A 26,612-nucleotide genomic window follows, 5' to 3' on the forward strand; every position below is an offset into this window, starting at 1 on the left:
AGGGGGTGGCAGTGCAGAGACATCCCCACTAAACACTCTAGGGGTAGCAGAGGGTAGGCAACTCTTTACCATCACAATTCCAATGTACTCAAGCTCCCGTTGAGACTGGCCTGGGACAGCATGTGGTTGTAGAACCTATATACTGTGGGGTCTCCTTACTCACCCTCAGGGTAATCTAGACTGAATCACGGAGAAACTTCCATTTTCCTAATGGGGTGAGGCATCTTGGACTGGCTCTTAATATTTAATTACTTACGTGGTTAAAATTACCCAGGAAAATTACCCATCCTGCCATAAGGGATTATTTTAACAATAATTTGTTATTGTTACTAACCTATTAGAGTTTCCACTGGAACAATTGAATCATTTCATAATTCATGAATAAATTTTGCAGAAAGATGATAGTTTTATTGCTTTCAAGAAATTACATGAGTGACTTTAAGATTCATGTGTCTGGAGGATACATGTAGTTCTGTCAGCCACAGACTGACACAAGTAGGCAGGAAAACTGCTTACAGACTTGCAAAACCTACCCTCTCCTTCCTATGGACTAGTTACTACATTAAGCTACCTGAAAGGTATGGTGTTTCTTTTTAATCATGCAGGATTCCTTTTAATCTTTGTCACTTCGCCACATGCATGAAGATCAAGGTTTATATCTCCCCATCTGCACTGTACTTGCAAAGAGCTTGGAGAGGACGGGAGATTGATTTAGGGTTTCTATAACAATTGGTTCATAAAACCGTTCAAGTCACTTACAACTCTCAATAGATTAAAAATGATTCGAGAAGTAGAGAACCCAGATACATATTGCCAAGGAGACTGGGAAAGACAGAAGACTGAGGCATGAGATGACTAAAGCTATGGGGGATAGTATACAATCTTGTCAGTACAAACAGCATATATTAAACTATCATGCAGATGAAATGAAACATTGCATAAAAGCCATTCACAAGTTCAACAGCTTTATGACATGGTTCCTCCAAGTCCTTGAATAACCAACAGGAAAGATCAATGCCCAGCTAAAACTAAGAAGCACCAATGAACAAAAGAAAGAGTCTGAATACAGCAAAAATTCTTTTAAGGATGTGTGATACTAAACCTTAAATTGTCAAGTTTATTAAAATGAAGGAACAGAGAGTCATAATAAGGCTCAACTGACCATTCTTTGCTTAAATCCCCACCTGGAGTACTGTGCCAAGTACTCAGCACAAGAAAGACATGGATCTGTTAGAGCAGGTCTAGAGGAGGCCACAATGATGCTCAGAGGAATGGAGAACCTCTTCTATGAAGACAGGCTGAGACAGCTGGGGTTGTTCAGTCTGGTGAAAAGAAGGCTCTGGGGAGACCTCATTGTGGCCTGATAGTACTTAAAGGGAGCTTCTGAGAAAGAGGGAAAGCAACTTTTCACACAGGCAGACAAAGGTAGGACATAGTGGTAGGACAAAGGGGAATGAATGGTTTGAAACTAAAAGAGGAGAGCTTTAGATTAGATGTTAGGGAGGGTGGTGAGGCACTGGAACAGGCTACCCAGAGAAGTTGTTGGACGCAGCTTGGAGCAACTTGGTCTACTGGATGGTATCCCTGCCCATGTCAGGGGTGTTGGAACTAGGTGATCTATAAGGTCCCTTCCAACCCAAACCATTCTATGATTCTATGAAATCGTGCCTGGATTTCTACTTTTAACTTCCAATACTGAATCACTTAGAAGTCATGAAGCAAAATGAAGCTTGTTACTGGAGTTCAATTCCTGAACCCCCTTAAAATGAACTGCTTCTCCCATACCTCTAAGAGCATAAGGATGTCAAGTGTATTATTTTCCAGTAATTCCAATATATGCAATTATATGATTGTCCTTTTTTCCTGCAAAATGAGCCCCTGATGACAGCACGACTCCAAGGCTCTGATGTCCTTGGCACAAAAATATCACTCCAGTGCCTAAATATGGGGGTTCCCATGCTTTTGTGCATAGACACCCCAAAATCTTCTAATGATGGCAGTCCTTCAAAGAATATCAACAGAGACTGTAGCAGCTGCTTCTGTCATCCAAAATCTGGAAAGGTCTTTAGCATTGCTGACCTAGTCAGCTTTGAGGAAGCCCCAACCAGAGCTGTGTATTGTGGTCTACTGTCTCAGGTTGTGTGCTCCCTCCACAGCACCAACATGTGTGCCAAGGATGCCCACTGGTGGCTTGTTGACTTTGAAGAATAACGCTTTAAGGCTCTTGTGAGTTGCTTATGACTGGATCTTTTCAAAGATATGTAGATAATATGGTGTTAGCAAACACTTTTCATTCTCAGTAAGAAGGTCAGTCTGAATTACCTACAGGCTGAACAAGAGAAAGGTGCTGAACAGAAAAGCATGGCTAAAAAGGCAAAACCTGAACAATGAAATATTTTACACAGAGATAAAAACAAAACTTGATGCAAAGAGTAGCCTAATAAAGAGAAAATGAGCAAAAGGATCATGAGTGCAGAACACTAGGAAAAGAAAGACAGAGAAAGAAAATGAAACTGAGAGGAGTGTCGTCACCTACACGGAAATCAAAGCATCATGTAAACAGTCAGCCTACATGACAGATAAGCCATCTAGCCAACAAACAGCCTCATCATGCTGCTTCTGAGTAACCATCATATAATGTGTGTGGGGAAGAGTGCAAAATAAGAGAACAAAATAAGCATTCAGTGGGTCCCCAAAAATGACTGATGTTAAAATTTCCTCTAAGAACAAGAGACATTGCTCAAATTCGTCTGGTATGGGATTTTCTTTGGCCAGTCCATCCAGAAAATAATACATGGTGAAAGACATTAAGCTACTGCTTTGCTCCCCATTTTACATTTCCTATCAAAAAGAGCTTTCTTACCTGCCTGTGAACAGCTGCTGAAGCCTTATTATGACAGTGATTTCCAGGGATGTTAACACTCATTTGCAACATTTTCCCTACTGGACTGGAGCCAGGTTAAAAATACATACACACATATATATCTATCACATATATATATACACAAATATATATATAAATATATATATATTTATCTCAAGAAGCCACTGTCTCTCTATCAGTCACCAACTCCTGTTCCCTTCCCTTAGCACCTCCAACTCCTCTAGAGAGAGGTGGCACGAGAAAGAGAACACTTTGCATACAGTGTGCAGTTGAGCGTGCTGGATTTACAAATGTCTAGTAGGATTTAAATGCTGTTTACTTATATCTAATATTTAAGCTCTGACCAGTGAAATTCTGCTACTTGGATTTTCAATGTAGTATCAAAAGACACCACATTTGAGTTTTAAACTTAAAAAAAAATGCATTAAGCAGTCAGAAATATATGAGAAATCACATCATTGCAGGGAGCATGGTTTTGGAGGAAGATCGTCATCCAACTAGTAATACATGGCAACATTACAGTTGCGGAGATCAAGCAATCCCTTGATTGGGATGCCTTGCATGGGGTATTTAACATAATAGCATTTGCAAAGATGAATAACAAGATGTGTAGATTTTGTGGGTGCTGAAAATGCACGCAACATGAGAATCTGAGCAGCGCTCCTGCACACAAAGGACAGTCAAGGATAAGCTGTACATGCAATTCTGTACCCACGAGTTGATGCTGAAGGTGCAGAATACCTAGCAACAGGCTAAAGAGAATCTTATGTGTATTTATCTTTGTATAACTTAAACAAGCCTACTTGACTCAACTTTTAAAAAACTTTGCTTTATGAAAGCATGATGTAAAACTTAAAAATCACCTTTAATGGCTGCTAAATATCCTCTCAGTTCTCTCTGGAGTCTGGAACCCTCTGCCTGGAAAAGAAAAAGAAAAAGCAAGGAAGTGAAAACACATTTCAGTTATGTTTAATGCCTTGAAACATGCATACAGGATGACAAACAACGACAAAAAGCAATTTCAGGAGCTATCTGATAAATAGTGTCACATGTTGCAAGCATGCACAGATTCATACAGAAAAGGGGTCCTGGCAAAGATGCTATGCATAGTGTACTATCTAAGCTAGAATTTCTGGGTTTATTTTATCAGTTATCTGCACAGGAAGAATTCCACTCAAAGAAAACCCGGTATATTTTACAGCCAAGATCCAGTTCAAGTCAGCCTGGCCAATGGCCTAACCTGAAACACAAAGAGAAAGGTGCACCTCCACTGGAAACCACTCAAATGAGGCCACTCTAGACTTGCAGAAAATCTATGGTCTTATACAAATTGCTTACTATCTTTGTAAACAGTTTACCAAGAACTTTAACATTTTACCATTTTGCAAGTAAATAACTCCTAAAATATAATAATTTTAGTTACTTGTTTTGTTTAGCTAGTGCATGTTGCAGTTTATTGTGAAAATTCAACTGTTTCTTTGGCAAATACATCAAAATTGTCTTTTTTCCCCTTATATAAATGGCCTTTGAAAAACTCAGAACAGACAAAGCACTTATCTTTGACTGTATCACAAGTTGGACTTCACAGCTCCTAGGATTTGCAAAGAAACCTGTGCTACACACATACTTTATTGCTAAAAAGCTGCTGTCCAAGTCACCTTCAATAGCCTGAAGATTTTTGAAACACTCTACATTTACCAGTTCCCAATATTTTTCAAATTATTTATTTAAGCAATTGGAAACTACAGGAATTTCAGTTTGAAGTCATATTTTCTCTCTTACAGCTACACCATATGGAAAAATCAGCTGCAAAATATGACTGACTGCTTTGGAGTTTATCTTGTATTTCCATGTGAAAGTCAGAACATGAAGGTTGCATGTGAATAGTGTGAATACTTGAGAAGGCAGAAGGTGTAAGATGTTATAATCCCACTTAAATCTACTTAATCCCACTAACGACTTCTGATGTCAGTAAAGGATTTGCCATCAGCGACTGCAATGCTCAGAGCATTCAGACACAGGATCATAAGAAATTCAGGTTGAAAGGGGTTATCTGGCACTTAGAATCCACCTACCAGCAGCCACCTCAAAGTCCAAGTTATGGTTCTGAAAAAGACTTGCCTCACCAGTACACACACTGCAGTGCAGAAAACATCCACCAAACTCACTTGCTTCTCCCAGCTTCCCGAAGGGAACTGAAGGTTTTTAGAATGAGATCAACACCATTCTTTACCCCTCTCCCTCAAATTGTATTGATGATGAGAGCAACTGTTCAAGGTCCTGGAAACAGTAAGGAATTTGGAAGGTAAAAATACCTGAGTGGGTCTAGAAAGCAGACTGAATTCACTTTTCAGATTCAACAAAGAGAAGAGAGCTTTTACACTAATTTGATCTGGAGCAAGTCACCTACAGCTCTCAAAGCCATTAATAGATTAAATTCTAAGCACAGGCATAGACCACCTGAGAAGCTGCTGAGTAACAGCAAGTGCACAGGAGTAGCCAGTCCACCAACCTTTCTCTGGTTTGGGACCATATTCAATGCTCCAAAGAAAGGCAACCCATTCCCTTGCTTTGGGATCAACGCTCATATCAAAACGAGGGCCAGACAGGTGCAGGTTGAGTATCAGTGGATTAAACCTCAGGCTTAATTACCTATAAAGCAACTGAAAGCTCTGAAGTTGTAGCTTGATGTTGTGTCCTTTGAGAAAATATACATGCATACATCTTAATACTGCTTAGCGAAAAGTACTACCCTAACGCATCATTACAACACATTATATCATCTCACGTAACGCAGTAGTTGCTGACGTCTTTCTACTTCATTCTGTGCTAGAAGAGGAGGAAAGGATATGACTGCTTTTCATGGACCAAGGTATTAAGTCATCAGTGTTGCTACAGACAAAAGAAGATTGTACCCGGGAGCAAATTTCTCAATCTCATGTCTGAAGAAGAGTATCAGCAAACTTTAGGCAGAAAGAGAAGTTTCCCTTTTATGCATGTCAGTCTCCTCCTGGAAGGATCCCTTATACTCTGAGAAGTCACACGAAGGTACAGAAATTATCTTTCCAATTCATACCTTCTTTAACCTGAGCACTTGTGGCGAAAACAGAAGATACAGTAACTTTGTTCTTCAGCATGCTCAAGCTGAATAGGTGCGCATACAACAAGAATTTTTAGTTATTAAAAAATTTCTGGTGCTTCAGGAGCAGAAAACTGCAGCTGGAAGGCTGAGAACCTTCTTAGCTGACCTCATGTCCAGTAAGAGGTCTACATTTACTGATACAAATGTGGTTTTGTCTCTAGGACTAACTACCACACCACAAATGGCATGTCTGGGAAACACTGTTGGAACGCTATGCTTAACACAGCATAAACTGCTGTGCAGTTTTATGACTGGTACCCTAAGCCACTATGAGATCTATTGTGCTTGGTTAGCATCATTCATCACTAGCAACCGCTGCTCAGGAAAACGTGTAAGAAAAAGTTGAAGTAGTAAAACATGATGCAAATATCTTGCCATATGTGCTGTTATGAGTTCTGACACTTCATTCAAAAGAATAATTTTAACATGCATCTCTTTCAGTCTAGGTTATTAACAGGTCACAAAACACTGAAATATCCAAGCACGATAGAGCCATAAAAATTTTTCCTTGTTAGCAAATGTTGTGTGATGTGACATTAAAGCACCCAGGAATAAGGGCCAGCTCCCACTGAATTTGAGAGATAATCTCTCAGTTTCAATGGCAACAGAACTAGACCTTTCTAAAAACACCAGAAATAAAAATTAGCATCAAAAGTCCTCAGCCCTGTGAATTCTGCAAAATGTGCTTCTGGTCTACACACTTTCTATAGCAAACTCACTATTAGAGAAGACAGATATACTTTACCACCTAAATTAATATTCACAGGATGAAAATACTGCACTGTTGGCTTTGCACATCTTGCAAACTGTGATATAAAGGTTTTAAAAAGTACTATTTTGAAGATTGTCACATATTTAATGTTGCCTCTTTGTGGTGTTTACAGGTACATTCTTTCTACTTTCTGGTCTATCAGATGAAAGCATCTGGTGGCTCTGAAACCACTGCTCCAAGTATTTTCATTGAAGTCATGAATTTTGTTAAATGAGATGCAGCTTCTTGAGGGAGAATGAAAAGTAGGTGTCATTTCACCAATGTCATGTTCCTTTGAAATGGAATTTCCCAAGACAGCACCGATGCTTTGTTCTACATGAGGAAGCAAAATGAGTTAGAGTTTCATAATACGTAAGAAACTCCAGAGAGAAATCTCAATAGCATACTTAATAGCAAACTTTTCACAATCAGGTTGTTTGATAACAATACGCAAGCTCCAGCAGACTCCAGCACCAAAAATCAGTGCTCTTACCTCACCTGGTCAAATTCAGTATACAAATTTCCAAAAATCTACTACGTAATCCTGTTAAACTGCACATATGAGCAAGGGAAGCATGCTAACAACCTAAAACAACATCCACCTTTAGGAAAGTCGACACAGCTCTTCACAGCAATGTCCCAAACAACAGTTTGTTGCTTTGAACATGGTAGCATATCACCTTTCTACTCTCTAGTCTCATTACATGGTCAGTATTATATAGCTGTTAAAGACACATGCACTCAGTGAGATAAGGAGGTTCAGTGTTTCAGAATCTTGTCCTCTACAGCCACAGGTCTTACGTACCTTTACAGCAGCACTAAGCCTTTTCAGCACTACTGATTCTTGTGTATGCTTGGTTTTGGTTTTCTTTTCAAATAATAGCATTTGGATCAGCTCTAATATGTCACAGAATATTCTGAGTTGGAAGAGACCCACAAGGATCACTGAGTCCAACTCTTAAGTGAATGGCCCATACAGGGATCAAACCCACAACCTTGGCATTATTAGTTAAGCATATCTTAGCACTGGAATTAAGACAAAGAGAGCCATATCACTGTTGGCTGTGAGACTGATGAGATTTAAAAAAAAGTTAATGACTAAAACCATAAAAACCATGGTTTCTGTCTATCACCTTTTGCCTCCTGATGCATTATAAAAATTGTTGCATCCACTCAGAAATTAAAGGCCACCTTGCCTCCACAAAAGTTGGAATGGATGACCTATTTGCCAGGAATCCTTTATTTATTGCTTTCCAGTCAGAACAGAAGAGTTTGGTTTTTCTATCATGTCATATACAGGATGTAAATACAATACATCTTTACAGGAAAGGTCAGCACAGCATGTGCTTGATACAAAAATCAAATATATCACTCTAATTTAGTGAGAGTCAAGAGCATTAAAAATGTTGAACCTGAAGTATAGGCTAATTAATTACCTGGCCCATAGAAAAATGATCATTATTAATGCATCTCTAATACTGGAATTTTTCCATTCCATTATGAAGACATCAGGGAAATAGATAAAAAGAAAGCATTTTCTGTATCACCTGGAAGACATGCTATACCGTAATGGGCTGTTGCCACAATGTAAAGCAGTGCTGCCTCTATGTTCATAAACACTTCAGGTACTATTTACTGGTAGGTCTTTTAGAGAACTCTGATGTAGGAATGAAAAGGACTATTGCATTAAGAGAAGCTTAACAAAATAAGAGGCTATTTGGACAAATCTTTCACTAATTCAGTACGAAATCTATCTGCTTACCAGATTACCCTATTTTACCATTTATCAGGTTCCTTATAGTTCCTAGAACCGTCTCCCAAATTTTGGAATCTTTTTCTTAAAGAAATGGATTTTTTCTTTTCTCTTGCTACAATCTGTAAGAGATTTGGGGTTTGAAATATTTCTCTAGAGCATCACTTGAAAAAATTTGGGTTTGCAACCGTCTGTGGAAACATAGAGGTTTTAGGCATGCCAGTATCTTCCAGGATAGTGCCAAATTTGTGGCCCAGCCAACTAAAAAGGCTCAAAAGTAAGAATTTTATTGTTCTGGTTACTAAGTAACATGAGTAATTGAAGTAAACTGCATCAAACTGGCTTCTCAGATGATTTGGACGAATCTAAAAACAATTAACTCTAAAGGTAAGAAATAGGGAGCTCTGTCTTGTGTTAGGAATGACTCCCAGTAGGCAGGGGAGAACGCTCTGTGCCTGCAGGGACACTAAACTAATTAATCCATTCACTGAACCATTGGTTTCTGTTTCATATGAAGACTGAACAGAAAATACCTCGTACTCACTGTAAATGAAATGCCAACCTCGCCTCACAGCTAAACCTCCCCCTCCCCTAAACCGGGATTCTATATTCACACCTATTGCATCCTCCTACAAGCATACTCATGTCCTCAAATTAGGGTCCAAACTAATGGTTTCAATGAAAATTTCGGATCTGCAAAGGCAGCAAGTGTAGTCTACAGGTCCTATGGCTAAAAGTAATCTATGCACACTTAATGTTGAGCTAAACTTTTTGAACTGTTTTGGGCCTCTGTTTATGCCTATAGCTGCATATCCATACCAAGATTTGTAAATAACATATATAAGCTATATATTAATAGATCTAGTATAAAACTGTCCAGAACTGTTGTGAACTGCATCAAGTTCAATCCATATGTTAAATCCCAGATCTGGGCTATGTCAACTATCCCCAGGGTCAGTTATCCCAAAGGGCTTCTGAAGAAACTTATACCAGTCTCCTTTAAAAATAGTCAGAAACAACTTGAACATTCAACTTCACTGCCTGGAAGAAAACAAGTAGCACAGTTACTAAAGCTCTAGAGGCATAATAGTTTATGTCCAAGGGGCAATCAAAACCAGCACAGTGTGACAATGGTTTAGACTTTGGATTTGGAGCAATTAATAGGTAGAATCAAAAAGGCAAAACATCAGATCACCCGCTCTCTCCTTTGAAGTGAGGAATTAGTTGGAATGGATCTAGGCTGTCCCTGTAGAGATAATTTTGTAGCATAAAACAGAGAGACTCACCTTCCTGCATATCCTGCCTGATCAGAAATTAATGAGGTTGAGATGAGATCTAATGGTACACTATTTTTGTTTTGGGAAAAATGGTTCTTCATACATAAGATAATTATTAAACACACATATCAAGACGGAATGGTAATGAGCAGAGAAATCCCTCCCACAGCCCCAAAATACTTTGCACATTGTATAGCTTATGTTTGGCTTAGTGATCATCCAGTATCTGAAGTACACTTTTGGATTGCCCCAAACGGCTCTGTCAGATTCAGTCTCCCTGAATGCAAACACTTGTTGGCTTGCAGAAAAAAAGCTCCATTCCACTAGCCTAGACTGTGTTTTCCTGTATCTGTTTTACTTCGGAATATCTACCAGGGACAACACTTGACATCATCTTTATTTAGCAAAGGAGTCTCCTATGGACAGAACTATATTGAACACATAATATGTTGCATCTTAACAAGTACCAAGAATCCCCTGCAGTTTAATATGAGATTCTACAGACAATCAAGAAAATCTGAGTATCAGCTAAGTAGTAATGGAGTCTCCTATTCAGAGTAATTTTAAAGTTCACACTTTTTGTTTTATTGCCTGGATTCTTTTATCCGTCTCAAGACCACGCACAAGACAGTAAAATGAGGGGAGTCTAAGAGGAGGACGTAAGGTAGGTTTAAAGATGTTCAAACAGATATACAAGATACCTAATAATTCCCAGAGAAAATAAGATTTTGCAGAATACAGGTTGAATTTCACATTATTATTTGTAATACATATTGAAGCTCCCTTTCTTCATCATGTCTTTCATTCAGCTCTAGATTAAGAGACCTATTACTGTCTACATGAGTTGGGTGTCTCTCCTTGTCATAGAGCCAATGAATATCTCTTCAGTGCAACCTATGGAGTCAGGAGAGCAATTAAGAAAATCCAATAGTTAAAACCTTTCACTTAGCATAGCCATCTACAAATGACATCTACAAATGACAAAAGCAACTGGTCCTTAGGGACCTGACAGCTTTGGTAAGCAACATTTGGAAGCCAAGAAGGACACAGTACGGCCTTACAAATGGAAACCAATGCCAACATTTAGACTCACAACCCTCACAGCAGTTGGTGGGGCTGTACCAGGAGCCACAGGTTACCCCAGTGCAGGCTATGCCCTCACTGATGAGTGCCATCCTGTGGGGTCTGGGACAGGTTGGCAGAGACAGGGACTGGTAAGAGGCTTCACTGACAGCCCCCAATGTAGCAAGGGTTTGAATCAGATCCAGAGTCTGTCTGAGAGATCCAAAAGGAGTAGCAGGAGATGCAGCTGAAACATGGGTCTCCTAGGCATGGGGATGAGCCTATGATGTAACTTTTGCCAAGGGCTGAGGACTCCTGGGTCCATGTGCAGGATTAGGGGACCCAGATAGGGCTGACTAGAGATATTAAGGCCTACAGATGCCCCCAGGAAACTTATGGGTTTCTGTCCTGCACTCCAGACCCCACTGCCCAGTTCTGCACAAGCACTGGGAAACCTCCAACTCCTGGAAACAAAGACAATCTGAAACTGCATCTCTCTCCAGGCACGGGGCTCAGCAGCCAAAATACGTGTCTATTGCAGCTGGAGATCATAGACTCACAGAATCACACAATACGCCCAGTTGGAAGGGACCCACAAGGATCATTGAGTTCAACTTCTGGTCCTGCATAGGACCATCACCAAGAGTCACACCATGTGCCCGACAGTATTGTCCAAAGGCTTCCTGAACTCTGTCAAAGGCTTGGTGCTGTGACCACTTTCCTGGGGAGCCTGTTCCAGCACCCAACCACTCCCCGAGTGAAAAAACTTTTTCTAATATCCAACCCAGACCCCCCCGCCACAACTTCTGGCCATTCCCTTGGATCCTGTCACTGGTCACCACAGAGAAAGATCAGTTCCTGCCACTCTTCTTTCCCTCATGAGGAAGTTGTAAGACTGCAGTGAGGTCTCCTCTCAGTCTCTTCTTTCTCCAGGCTGAACAGACCAAGTGACCTCAGCCGCTCCTCATACAGCTTCCCCTCAAGGCCCTTCACCATCTTTGTTGCCCTCCTTTGGATGCCACAAGGTGCTCAAGAGAATCACTGAGCCAGTATGTATGATACAGGACTGTAGTCAAAGCCATGTGTCTCTGTCTGAGCAACAGCTGGGGGCCAGGTGGGATACTGTGAGGCACATCTGCTGCCTATGTGTAGGTGGTGAATCTCATCTTGGGTATCTTAATTCATGAATAAGTTTTAAAAAACCATTGTCACAGCTGATGCAAAAAGAGCACTTCAATACATGTTAACTATGTCAGAGACCAACTTTTACACAATGTCATGACAGAGCTGTAAGGCAGCTGAGCATGGTTGTGTGAAATAAAGATCTGGCCAGGATCAATCTTTTCAGGACCTCTAAGAATTACACCCAAGGAGCAGCTCTTACTACGAGGTACACATTAAATAAAGCAGTTCACAGAAGCAGGTTCTGCTCACTCAACAACAGCAAAAAAGGGCTCTTCATTTTCACCTAATTCTATAAACTAGCAACAACAGCACTTGACATTTTGCTTTTTTCTAACAACATGCCATAGGCAGCTGCTTTTGTAGTAGCAACCACTGGATCTCTTGTGTGTACATACAATACATAAAGTTATTTGGTTTAAACACTAAAATATATTTTAACTGCAGTCTGTAAAGTAGAAGAAGTCTCATAACTACATATATAAAAATAAGAGGAAAATATAGATATACATGAAATAGAATATTGCTCTCTTACAAAAATAAAGCCAGTACTGTGAGTCATTAAAATATACATAGGCATAAAGGAAATTGCTACTTTCTGTCAAAAAAAGAACGTGTAAGATGCTTAAGCCTCAAGAAATTTCTTGCAATACACTGAAAATCTGTGTCATACTGTCATATATGAGTTTATACATTTTGTTTGTCCCACAAGCTTTGATTTAGAGTGGCGATTTTCAGTTTTCAACTTAAGTGGAAGGTGAAAACCAGCTGTATTCACTGCTTAAAATCTAAATGTTTTTATTGTTGGCGTCAGCTGCAGTAGCTTATTGCTTCTGGTAGAGAAAGTCCTGAGGCTCTGCAAAGCAACCGTGCTCTGTTCTCTCTGGACATGGGATGACTCAATTTCTCCATGGTGATTCATCTGGGTAAATCAGCTCTGAGCTGTCAAGTCCAGAAGGGGCTCTTATCCAACTGTATTCAGAAAGAGATGGGAATGGATCACTGGGGAATCTAAATGAGCTTTTTATCCAGATAGATCTGCTGCATGTATCCTTACACATAGCCTTCTGCTGAATTTGGTACATACCCACCAACCAATCTGCTATTCAGGCATCATGTTAAGATTTAAGGTTTTCAACTATCTATTTCCTGGATAATGAGCACTTTCCTTTCTCTATCCTTTCCCCAGCTGAAGTGAGAGTCCCAATTTATTATCTTTGGAGAGTATTAATAAAAACATCATTCTATACTTAAGATCAGCTGACCTCCCAAGTGTTGCAGGCTCAATATGGCAGGGGAAGAAGAGAAACAGACCATTTTCACATCTTCCAGCTCACCAACATGCCCAGAGCACACAGGGCACCAGTTGCAACAAAGAACTTGCAAAGAGACACAGAACTGAAGTGATAGTGTTTCTGAAAATGAACGGTGGGTAGGTGAGATGGTCAGGGAACAGATAAATCACTGCTAGGTAAGATTGTAAGAAAAAAGGAAAGTTTGGATGTCCTCTCAAACTGCCTCTGCCATGGCCTTGTTTGTCAGTGACCACCATGGAGACAAATAATCCTAGAGGGAAGTGAAATAAATGGGAAGCCTCTACCAGGGGTGGTTCTGCTTGCAAGCCTCGTGATTGGCCACATCAACAGTTTGGTGAACCTCAGCTCAAGGATCACTCAACCAGACAGCCTTTTTACTCTTCAATATCTAGAATTTAACTTTTCTTTTTCCAAAGGCTCTAGAGTATCAAAACTAACCTTGAAAGCAGAACTGAATGTAAAGCAAGAAGAGATGGCTGCCTGAGTTCACAGAAGACAGTAGTTCTGCAAGTCATTCATTAGTAAAGTAATAATTCAGATGCACATTGTAATGCTTCATATCTTTGCATTGCTAATTAGTTGTAAATCAAAGCATGGACTAAACGTAGAAAATTTAAGCAATTTATCTGCTTCCTATTGGTGACCATGGCAGAAAGAGTACTTTTGCAGCATTTCCCCCCCCCTGTATTGGAAGAGTTGAGCACAACTGAACTCTTTGAAAGCACAGTAAGCATGTGCAACTAGTTCAATAAATACAGAAACAGTCTCTCTCATTTTGTGCCAGTGGAACTAGCCTAATCTGCATGTGCCCCTCCCAAGAGTTGTAGTGGTTCCCTCTGTGCTCCCTACACAATTGTCTCTCTGGTCCCAAGTCACATTTGCATCTAGATTTAGCATCATACGTTTCCTGCAGAGTCCTTGACTGTTTATTACTGTCTCTCTGTACATCCGAGGAGGAAGAAATAAAATAAAAGTAATACTAAGATCCTCCTTACCACTAGGCAAGACTTTCAGCTGAAAATCACCATTACAGAAAATTCTCTCTAAAGGACGGAAAAAACCCAATACTTGAGACACAATTTTGCTTAAAAAAGATGTGTTTTCTCTTTCACCTCTTTTTTTTCTAAATTTCTCTCCGAATTTTGGACTAAAAAAAAAAAAAATCCCACAAACTCTGTTTCTTCATGGAGATGCTCAAGTTGATCCTTCTACACCCAAAATACCCTTACAGATGTACCTTTCTAAAAACACAGCTACTAGCTGTGCAAAGAGCTGAGATACCAACAGCAAGGATAAGCAACAACATACGGACAGTCAAGAAGTCAAGAAGACTTGAAAAAGTGGAAGGGGAAGAAACGGGAAAATAGAATATCTCTGCAGAGTTTCAAAGCTTCTTCAGATCTATTAATTCCCACTATCTTCCTGACCTCAAGAAATTTGAGGGAGGAAAAATAGATTCTTTTACTCTCAGAAAAATAGATTCTTTACTTCCCAGCATTTTCCTCTTTGCTGAAGAGGAAAGATCGAGACAACAGCTCAGTGGCAGCTGAAACTTCCCTCTCTTCTACACTGAGAGAGGAAAATAAAGGTTAAGTGACCATAAGATGCAAAAGAGTTAATAATAGCAGTCAGGATGCACGGTTTGTGTTTACATGAAAAGGAGAAAAGTGCACGTGATGGATAGGACTGATTCAGAGGAGACATTGCAAAAAGTGACATCAGCCAACTTTTACATTGTGTAAAATATGTGGGAGTAGTTCTCACCCTCCAGTGCCTTTCTACAGGAGCTCTAAATGACAGCTCACAAAGACAACAGATACAACAGTTCATACTTACAAAAAAAGACTATTTTCTCAGTGGTATTACCGCAGTTCGGGGTAGGCATTAATTTGTACTAGAAAGGCACTATATGATTAGTTGCAATTTATCACCTTGAAGCCAAAAAGTCTGTCCAACAAAGCAATAAGTAATTGGGATTAGAATTTAGGATTGCATTGGGAGTAGATTATGAACTCTTTGGGGCACCTTTGTTTTCCTGTATTGTGTTCACAACACAAAGAGGAATTGAGCACTGCTCCCTTGTAATGCTTCATCAGCACTGCCACCACAGACCCCAGCACCCACAGGGAATGTTACAACACATACGCATACTGAAACTACTAAACTATTCACTTCTTATAAAAACAGTATTATGATGTAGCACTGATGAAAGTAATCCACAAAATGAAACCAAGGAAATACTTCTCTTTGTAAGAAGGCAAACACAAGGTTGCATTTAGTTGGGATTGGGTTCTGTTCTCAATTATATCGGTGAAAATATGCTGTCACTCTGTTAATCTCAAGTAGTTCAAGAACGATGCTGCTACAAGTGATTACAATACGTCCTTTTATTATCAGACCATTTTTAGCCCTCTGCATGCACAAATCCAACCGTTATTTCTGTTTGAAAACAGCAGAACGAAATCTTCTACCCACCAAAAAAAATCCTACCTGTTACCCTATAATACCTTCAAAATCAGCAATTCTTAAGACACAATTAAAGAAACTGAAAAAGTAACTGACCTCTTGCCGTTTGAAATTTTGAACATATTCTTCAAATTGTTCATCTTTAGTTTCATCTGCTTTTCCTAGTTTTTGAAGTACCTATATTGAAAGGAAAAAGGAATAATTTAATACTTATGTCACAGAACAAAAATTCTGCTACTTTCAACACTTCTGTTCTTGCAGTTAGGCTTAAATAGCATTTTATTTTTGGGTGTGTTCATGCACTACAGTTTCTAAAGTTCACACAAGAAACTATTTTGTCAAAATAAAAAAAGACAAAAGCAGGAGTATGGGGTGTGTGTGGAAATATACTCCAAAGTATAGAGTCCTCGGTGGGATGTGGTTTTTCGTAGTGAAGCAACTTTTCTTTTAGCAAAGAATTCCATGGTTTCAAAGCAAGGAAGAATGAGAGAATTTTGCTGGCACTGCAAGTTTTTCTTCAATTCAGACAAAGAAAGAAAAAAAATCATTAGGTTTTTCTTCTGTTTATGGTTCATTACATCGAACAGTATGAACATTATTCTTATCTGCATGATTTTCAACACAAAGTCATAGAAAATAAAGAAGTGTAAGGCTGCATGAGAAATTGTTACAGCTGATGCTCATTTAAAACTTGGTGTTCATTTTTTCTCACCTCATTAATTCAGAAGTGGATTGTCATCCACTAGATAATAAATATACTATAAGAGATAGTCAATCAGCAACCTCAAATGTAATTTGACACAGCTACACTTTACACTGTATTTAACTATAATAAATGCATTCTATTATTAAATGCCATCGCTATCCTCTCATTTTAATACTAAAGACTTACAGCTGCAAATAGGCTTCACCCTGCTTATTAAGCAACCCCTTAATCTTTATAGACTACATGTATGTGGGACCGAACCACATCACAAAGTGATGTTCAGATTGCTCTTCTATGACAAGTTGACCAAACTTTCAATTTTCACAGGAAAAACCAAACCCAAACAAATGCAAACAAAACAAAACCCACCAACCCCAGGAAATTGAAACAGTAGCAATTAACAGATACTATGAATAAACATATAAGCATCACATCATCTGTTCTTCTCAAAACAAAGAACATGCAGCTCCAGTACTGCTACATTCTCTCTCTGACCACCTTCCTCTCCCAAGCCCAGCCAGTCCCACACCACAAAATCAGCCTGCACAAAGGTGTGATGAGCATTGCTACAGTGGAAACCCGGGGTCAGGGTGATTGTGAAGGTGATACAATGTCACCTTGTAAGACCCTAGGACTGGAGCTACGAGCTCACCCAGGGAGTCTTACCTTAAAAATATGTAAGGTTCCAAAAATTTGCCCACCAAATCTTCAGAAGAGCCCTCAGCTCTTTAACCATGTTAAGACAGAGCGCAAAGGAGAAAAGCTCCACATTTTCTCAGAGGGTGCTTTTACTGGTAAACTTTAGAAAACAAGAGGTCTTGGCAAAAGTTTAAAGGGTAACAGGCAACCGAAACAAACCATTCCACAAAGCATTGATTTAGCACATGCTAACCCATACAACGTAGCAAAATCCAAGTTACCCAAAATATTAAGAAAGTAGTAAAGAAAGAGCAGAAGTAAGAAGAAAGGAGCTACCACCAGGAGTCCTGTGTAAGTCCAGCTTCCACAAGGTCAGGTCGTAGGTCTCAAGCCAAAATGAAGACCAAGTTGCTGCTGCTTTTTTTTTTATGCTCTGGTCCCCTTTGGCCACCCTTCCCAGGTGGGACTCCCAGCCCACTGGCCACTCTGGGGCTCCAGGGTGGGGTAAGGAGCGGTGCTCCCACTGTGCCAGCCAATCCTGGGCTGGGTCAGGGGCTCCGAGGTGGGATGCGGGCAGTGCTCCTGGGCTGCATTTGACTGACAAGTGCTCGGGGGTTGTCCACTGACTGCAGGGGCTGGGACAGGGTATCACCTCACTTCTGTGAAATTCTGTCCTTCCTCCCCTACATACACACACTTGAGTTGGTCCGAGCCAATAATTAATATAATAATCCAGTCTCTCACATACCTGTGGACATGGTATGTGAAACATCGAGGAAGTTTTGACATATTTACAGCAGAAAGATAGAAAGAATGATATCAGAGAAGAAAAAAAGGCAAAGACCAGCCTTTTGCTGCCAATAGAGATGTTCATTTTCTGGCATATATGGGCATTTTGGGTTGCTTTTACAACTGCTGACTAGTCCCAGAAACCTCATGCACTATCATGACCAACCTCTTCATAAAATATTAATAAGTATCACAGATAGTTTTACAGAGGAATCATTTAATTTAATATTTTGAATCATCACATTGCTCCTTGGCACCAGCGAGACTAACAGTCTGCCCGTAACTTTGATCTGCACCAGGTGGCTTTCTGAAAATCCAACATCTCCTCTTCAAAGGGCTGGCTGCCAGGTAAGCTTCCTGATCACGGCAATACATTCAAACTATGTTCACAGCAAGAAGTAGCAAGCATGTTAACTGTAGTCTGAGCAATTCATAACATAGATAACAAACTAAAGCAAGAAAAGTTGTCACGATAGACTCTTTTTTTCCCAAAATATCAACAACACACATCCATGTCTCCAAATGCGCACTCAGGTCCAACAGTGAAAGGCTCAGAAGGGAATCACCTCTTACAGCACCTACCTCCTACGGTTTGGGGGGGTTTTTTATCCTATCTACAACTTACAATTTCTCTACAGGTATTTAGCTGAAATGAGACTAAGACGCAGTGTTACAATTTAGCCTCTGCAAACACCAACCCTAATCTTAAACCAGAGCTCCATTAAACAATCATTAATAACATAGTTTCTCAATTTTCCTAATGCAGATCAGAACTACAGATATGTCATATGGTTGGAAATAAAAGTTCCAAGCCAGAGGCTTGGAATTAGCTAAAGAAACTTACTCTCATGGAAGTCCTGTAGCCCATGCCATGTACACAGATAACTGGGGTTCACTTACTCTTTTCCTAAATGCAATCCTAATCCCATGCCCACAATTCCATATGGAGACAGTGGAGCAGACTGGGGCTAAAATAAACTATTCCTCACAGGTCCGTCCCATCCATATAACTCCATGCACCACTGATTGTATAGCTCAGCCTTTTACAACCAACCCAATTGTAACCACAACTTTATTACTCGTGGTGATAAAGACTAAAACAGAGAAGTTGCCAGGCTGAAGGTAAGTCTTAGAAACTGACTCACCTTCCAGCAGTTGTTTGTGCACTTCTGTCTCAAAGTGGAAGTCTCTTGTCAAGAGAAGTCTATAGTTAGTTTATTTTTGTTTAGTTACGTGAGCACCTATGGGGTGTCTTTGGAGTAGAGTTAAGGCCAAGTGAAGGCTTGTCTGGCCTACATATGGGTTCCTCTAACTGAAGGGGTTAATAGCAGGTCTATAACTCCAACTCCACCCATCGTAGACAGGCAGAAATAAATTTTAAATGCATTCATTTTATTACATAGAGTACCTCGGTTAGAGTCAAGCTTTGGTCTAGGACAAGGATTAGGAAAAGGCAAGTAGATAGCCTACTAGCACTAAGTTTAGAACAAGAGAAAACAGACTTGAAACACCCAAGTTATTGGAAAGCAATGGTAAAAGGAAGACTGTGCTCAGGAGCAGCACATGCCTAACCTCCCCCTTAAGCCCCAGTTCAACCACCCTTATAGATAAGCATTAGCTTTAGTAACAGGAATAGCTCAGTTTATTGTGGCCCATGAGGACAGGAGAAGGGTAGACAGATTGTGTTTCACAAAAGCCTTAGAGGGCTCTATGACATGCCAAAGAAAGAGGATCTGTACCGATAAGTGGCAAATATTTTATTTTAGGTTCACGTCGTAGGTAACCCATATTATGGATTTGTATGCAAGTATTGGAAAAAAAAAAGAGCAGAGGAACCAAAGATGTTGCTAAACATTCCGTGGCCTGTAGGGCTTGAATGAGGCCAGAACTTAGTGAAGGCAGGTGGCTAGCATTTTGTTTTCTTAGCATGCCCATACAGAGAAACAACATTTGAGGTTAGGTTTGAGAACATCTATCAATGTGTAGGAACAGCCTTTAACCTTTTACAATAAAATAAATTTTAAAAATTAAAGAAAGAGACATGAACGGAATCTCAATATCAAGTTTTCTGTAGTCTTATGAAGATTGTTTAAAAAGCCGATCACTCTATCAAAAAAAAAATCCAGTTGCCTCATTTAATATAATTAAACTAAATCAGCTACCAGTAAGTTTTCCCTTAAAATAACATTAAAAAAATTTAAAAAACAAAAGTATCTAAAATGGGTATCAGTGTTGACCCAGGCATATATTATATATATTGCTAAGAATATAGTTAAGTCCAATTAGCACTGAGAATGAAGTAAAAGCTAAATTTGATATGATGATAAACCTAGATGTTGTCAGGTAAATACATGTAGAGACAAATTGTCAGACAATGTGGTACTGACATAACATATGGCAAATTCCACACTAACACATAGCATTTGAGTAAGAACACCAAGCATGTCTGATATCATTTATAAATGTCATCATGAGTACACTTCTAGATACAAAATGCAAGAATCCCCATTTGGGGATGCTGCATCTTCAACAAACTTTCAGAAGATATAAGACTACAGAGTTTCCCTTTAGTCTTTTAAGGGCTTTTACTTATCAAATAATACATTCAGTTCTATGAGGAACTTGAATTCAAATGATCAACTTCAGAGTGATTGTAATGTGAATGTTGATAAGTGTCCATAACGTATCAAAGAAAGGAAACTAATACAATAAAATAAATTACAGATTAGCTTGAGAAAGCTTGATTGCATTGAAAACTCTTGTCTTGAGGCAAGAATGACAGTGTTTAATAGCTGCTGAGACTACCACCCTGACAGGCCTACCCATCCTCCCCTAGAAGTTTTCAAGACTATGGCAATTCAGGGAAAGAAAAAAATAAAACTAAATAAATAAATAAATAGATGAACAAAAGCCCAAACCCAAAACCAATGCAAAAAATCTCCCAAGCCCCCACAAAAAACCCTAAACCAACATCAACCAAAAAACCCTGAAACGTATTCTCTGATGTAGCCTGTGGCCACCCAGGAGCTGCCTCAAGAGCAGCTCAGCTTCCTGCAGAGCAGCAGCTGGCTGGACAGGAGTTGACCTCATCAGCCATCCCAACATACATCACCTCCAGTCACACATCACACACAACCAACACGTTCAAAACCACTCAGGTTAGGAAGACATGACTGCTCAGACATGGCTATCGAGGAGAAGACTTCATCAGAAATTCCCAGGACTGTTAAAATACTGAAAAAATTAAGCTAATCTAACTTGCCACAGGTAGCACTATTTAAGGGAATTTAACGGAATAACGCCAGTATGAAAAGCAAAACAAACACTCACAACAGTCCAAAAACATTGTCATGGACTCCCTGTCCAAAATCTTTCGAAAACAGCAAAGTGCTCTGGATCTCAACAGATGCAAACTCATGCATCTATAACACTATTCTGCAATGCTTTTACAACACCATTCCACAACATACTTTTTTTCCTAGTACTTTACTCTTCTACAGCCTGTAAAAGAAATACTAGGGCTGCACGACTAACCTGTGCAGTTTTCCAGGGACACCCATGATTAAAAAGACAATTTTTTTTCATGCGATGGGATGTTATACAAAGCATCCAATACCACAAAACCATTAAAAAAAGTGTCAAAATAGAAAAATTAAGCATGATCCATGATACTCAGCTGGTATTTGAGAAGTGTAGAAGCAAAGTTTAAGAAACCTTGTTTATTCCAGAAATAAAAGCTAGCTAGGAGGACAACATATTGAAGTATGAAGCCTGGTGCAGAACTAATTTCAAAACTTATCTACTGACTCTCACCCAAGCATGACAGCAGGGTGTTAAGCACAAGAAGTAGAATACTCAAGACTTACTGAAGCCACATAAGATTCCCACCTCCTCATTGTTAGCACATGGGTAGCTGAAGTGAAACCAGAGAGAGAATCATTACAAGGATGCTACTTGGATGTTCCACTGCAAAGAGGCACAGGAAGAGACAGTGGAGTGGATTAAAGATATGTAAGTATAGAGCTTATCAAACTATTTGTTTAGTCCAGTTAATACAAAGTCTCCTCTCCAAAGAGGTAACATTCATATCTAACTACTCAAGATCTACTTGGGTGGCATTTAATAACAAAACAAATCATTTTTTTTGTCATGATGTCACCTTCATTTCACTTCAGTACTGAAATTTCAAAATATGGTCTGCAATAAAAGATGGGCAACGAGATATTTTTCAGTATTGTTACATGGTAGGATTAAAAATTAGATGGAATTTCATAATTAGAAAAATAATAACATAGGATTTTTATAAAAACTGCTTATTTTTTCTCAAGTGCTGAACACACCCAATAAGTATAAATTAGTATTATATAGTAGAATTAAGATGCCTGCATCTGAGATAGGGTAGTGTATTGCTCAGTTTCAATTCTGTTATGAATATTTCAATCCCAGCATAGCTCTGGTGCAACAGGCTCAATTGCTTCTCCTTTCCAAGTGGTTGACTAAATTTCATATTTTCCATGCTATACAGCCATATACTTCCAAGAACTCAGCCTTACACTTGTACTGCTGTTGCTATTCCACCCTTGTGTTCCTGCAGAAACAACAGCTGAAGGCGACAAATGTTTGCCTGAGCCTCTATTCTCATTAATATCTGTTGCATTTGTGGGTTGTGAAAAAAAAAAAAAATCCTTTTGTCATTGACAGACTCGAAAAAGCCTGAAAACCTGATTAATACAGAACACTGAGCATTTTACTAAGAGATTTTTACTACAGAAAATGCAGAAAGACACTGTAATAAAGGTCATGACTGATAAGCAATTGCTTTGTGTGGTGCTGGTTTCTGTTACTGATCTTATAAAATGACTAAACTTAGCTGAGGTTTCCAGATCAGCTTTAGGTCATCTGTAGTTACCACTCCTTTTTTCTGTCCACACTTGCATTACTAATGCCACATAGAACAACTGATCATTCATCAAATTATAGGTAATCTTCACTGTCACATAATGTATTTTATATCTTTATTATTGTACTGGTAATTGTGCCCCAGCCTCCTTCAAAGTCTTCTCTTACATTGGGCACAATAATGCTAATTTGCCCATCATTTAGAGTTGAATTTCATTGCTCAAGTTTGACACAGTGGATCACATACTAGAAGAAAGGCCATCACAGTAAACTGCAGTTGGGAGTGTAGAGGACTGCAACTCCACAATTGCTATCGTAATATATAACATAGCCAATTTCTGTAGTACAGTGTCACAAAGCCAAAGAGAAGTCATATCCTGAACTGCATGAATGCATGAAATATGGCCCAAGCAATAGAAGAGGGTAGCTGCTAGGTACCAGGCACTTTCTAGTACAGAAGAGCATAGAGATGGCTCTACAGGCCAGACCAATTGTCCATGTAATATACTAACCTCTCTCCAAACCCCCTCAAAAGGAGATTCCTAGGGAAGATACATGACAAGCGCGCAGTGATGCTCCTCCAGAACCCTCTCCCAACCACTAACAAACTGCATTTCAATGAATTCCTGATGTTGCCTCTTTACATTTTATAGATCTGATGGATTTTTCTTATTGATGGATTGTCCTGGTTCCTGTCCTGGGGAAGCTCTGATAAGGTATTTGCTGTGCATGAAGGTGCACTTCTCTTACAAATGCTTTTATTTTGTAAAGTTCTTGTAAGCTTTCGCTTGCTGATGCTTTGAGTATTGTAAAATACTGTGACACACGGGAACAGTTTGCTTAACAAACAAGAAGAGTATTGAATAACATCCAGACAAGCATAAAACACTATGATAAGCTACATTCTCTTAATCAAAATTGAAAGAGGGAAATGTGGTCTTTCTAATGCAGCCTAAATGACAGATGTGAACACTATGCCATGAGAGATGATTATAGTAACCTTTCCACGAATTACAGAATCTAATTGTACATCATTGCCCAGATAATGTAAAAATGCTCTAAAGTGAGCGGCAAAATAAACAAGATTATGACTGCTTTCAGAATGAAGCCACAGATTTCTACATTAGTCCTTGGTCATTTGGTTAAAACCAGAAAGTACTTTACAGAGTACACTGACTTGCCCATTGCAGTGTGCCACAGTGTGTAGGCAGACCTTTGCTCACCCTTTTCTTTGCAACATCCAGCAAATTTGGTTTACTAGAAGTATGCACCCTTGCAAAATTTAACACAGTAGTAGGTAGGCTGTTCTGCATTAAGTGTGATCCTAAGAAGTCCAGAGTAAAACTTAGCTGGGCAGTAAAAATTTAAGGAGACTGAAGGATGAGCTTTCAAGTTTGCAAAGGCCTCATTTCACTTATGAGAAGGGAAGGAATACTCACAGCTACGACAATGTACTGCTAGGGACTTCTCCTGCTTGTGTGTTAGGAACTTCACATGGCTTAATGCTATAGGGCTCTCCCACATGATAAGGTGGCTCATCAGACACTCTCTGCACGTATTCTGAAAGGTGCTTATCCCCAGTGGATGTGAAAACCTGGCAGAGCTTCAAAGAACTGCCATGTACTTCAAAAAATTAACAAGCTGTTTCCTAGACTATATAACAGAGGACCAGTCAATATAACATAGGACAGAATCAAAGTAGAGATGCTGGAATGATGCTTTTCATGGAAAGTAGCTTAAATAGGAAAACAGAATGGAAAGAAACAATAAACAACACAGACCAAGGTGTAGAGAGAAAAAAAGAGTGAGAAATCAAAGGAAGAACTAAGAGGGAGTCAAACCATTATGAGAGAATAGGGACCAAGCTAAAACCAAAGAATCAACTTTGAGAAAACATGGGTTTGATTCATTTGTCTTCCCGTAGGCATCTCAGATGGCACAGGATGTCTCAAACAGATGGGAAACGTCTGTGCAGATGGAAAACACGACATAGAATCTGTGAAAGTGTCTTCTGGAATAGTAGCTTGAAGCAAGACAGGATACAACTCAAGCAACCTACAACTCAGGCTGCTGAATTGAACTACGCTATTAGCATAGCAACAGCTACGATCCTCAAACTTTTGAATGTTCTTTTTCCTCACAAAATTGTTTAAGGGTTCATTCTTTGCTCACTTTACCATTGGGCAAAAAAAGGTACAGGAAAGGTTAGTAACTTCTACACCAAGTTCAGAGGACATTAATTGTAAACCAAAATCTGATTATTATAGACTAGCATCTTAACTTCTGGGCTGTCTTCCTCTGAATAGGAGTTTTATAGTACAAAAATTTGCTGTGCTCAGAATATTTGCACTAGAGCTAGACAGAAGAGCTAGACAAAAAGGTTGCTTAAAGAACTGGAAAGACAATCTCTTTGCCCTTCTCTGGCTATTGTTGCTCTCATACTTCTTGGAAACATTGATTAGTTCTTTTGGTTGAACAAGATCTAAATTTAACTGCCTGAACAATTAGCAGTAATATCTTTGGCTGAATTTCTGTGTCCTTTACTGCATCCCAAAGAAATCAAAACACCACTCTGCTGAATTAAAAAAAAATAATCCTGCCAGTTGTTATTTCTGCCTATACTTTACTCATCTAGCTGAAAAGTACCTGAATAACTTTCTAGTAGTGACCAGCATGTCTCAGCCTTCTGGAAACAAGCTGTGCACTCAGGCTTACTTACATTTTCCTCATTATATTTCCCTCTCTCTTACCAGTTCCTTTGCTTTCTTACTCCCCTTTGGTTTGCCCTATATATTTACTGTAAAGAAGACACTTTCCTTAATACTGTTCCCTCCAAAAAACATCAACAATCAAAGAAATATTTGATTTACTGCCTTGATAGCATTTCACTTCATGTGACAACTTCATTTACCCAGTCTTCTACTTTGGGCCCCATCTGGGCTGCAAGCTTTTCAAAGCAAGAGACTATTTGACCCTCTGCCCTCCAAAGCACTGAAGACAAGGGGATGATCATCTTGAGTTGTTTGAAGATCCTACCAAAGAGCCGTGATTAATAATTTAACCTCTGATACCTATATTCACCTGGTCACCAGCTAGTTCTTTCGCTGTCTATTTACTTGATAGTCCTGGTCCCTAAGAACTAGGGAAAAAAGGCTAAAGCAGCCACTTGAAAAATTTTTTTCACCATATTCCCAAGGAAAAAAACCCCACAGAATCAAATATAAAACAATTGCATTAACAAAACTTCAATTTGAAAGTATTCAAACTAGATGTGGAACATTATCTGAAAATGGAGTAGATTGCCTATAGAACTTTTTAAAAATTAACTTTTGAGATCTCATCAATAGAACATTAAAATCAACTACAAAAACATTTAGCACAGAAATCTTTTTAAGCTGGAAGCAGTCACAACACAATAAACAATTTTTCTCCTGTACAGAAAGGCCACTAAAGCTCCTTCTTCCACAAGGAAACTAATATGATTTATGGTACCAAAATCCTCAGCAGTGATCCCTGACAGGCAATCTGTTATCTCAAAATTAATCAAATTTTTCCTGGGCCAAGAAGAGAGATATCAAATATAAATTTGTAATTTATTTGTTGCTACCACAGTTTCATTTCTTAATCAAACATTTAAATTCTACATGGAAAAAGACAACTTTGTCTTTTACACACCGTCTCTCTGGATTTTTCACAGCAATTATATGATGTTCTTCCTGGCTGCTGGCAGTCAAAAAAATAAAAAA

The 26,612-nt window shown here is 39.2% G+C and overlaps 1 protein-coding gene across 1 annotated transcript in view; it reads right to left on the bottom strand.

The window, feature by feature from the left end:
- The window catches only part of LOC116788554 (amphiphysin-like), a 126,854-nt gene that overhangs the window by 50,852 nt on the left and 49,390 nt on the right, over positions 1–26,612 (bottom strand). Inside the window, 2 exon segments of the mRNA XM_032691502.1 lie at positions 3,748–3,802; positions 15,930–16,010. Coding sequence (XP_032547393.1) covers positions 3,748–3,802; positions 15,930–16,010 — 136 coding nt within the window.

Source organism: Chiroxiphia lanceolata, chromosome 1 (assembly GCF_009829145.1).
Source record: "Chiroxiphia lanceolata isolate bChiLan1 chromosome 1, bChiLan1.pri, whole genome shotgun sequence".
Classification (NCBI taxonomy): domain Eukaryota; kingdom Metazoa; phylum Chordata; class Aves; order Passeriformes; family Pipridae; genus Chiroxiphia; species Chiroxiphia lanceolata.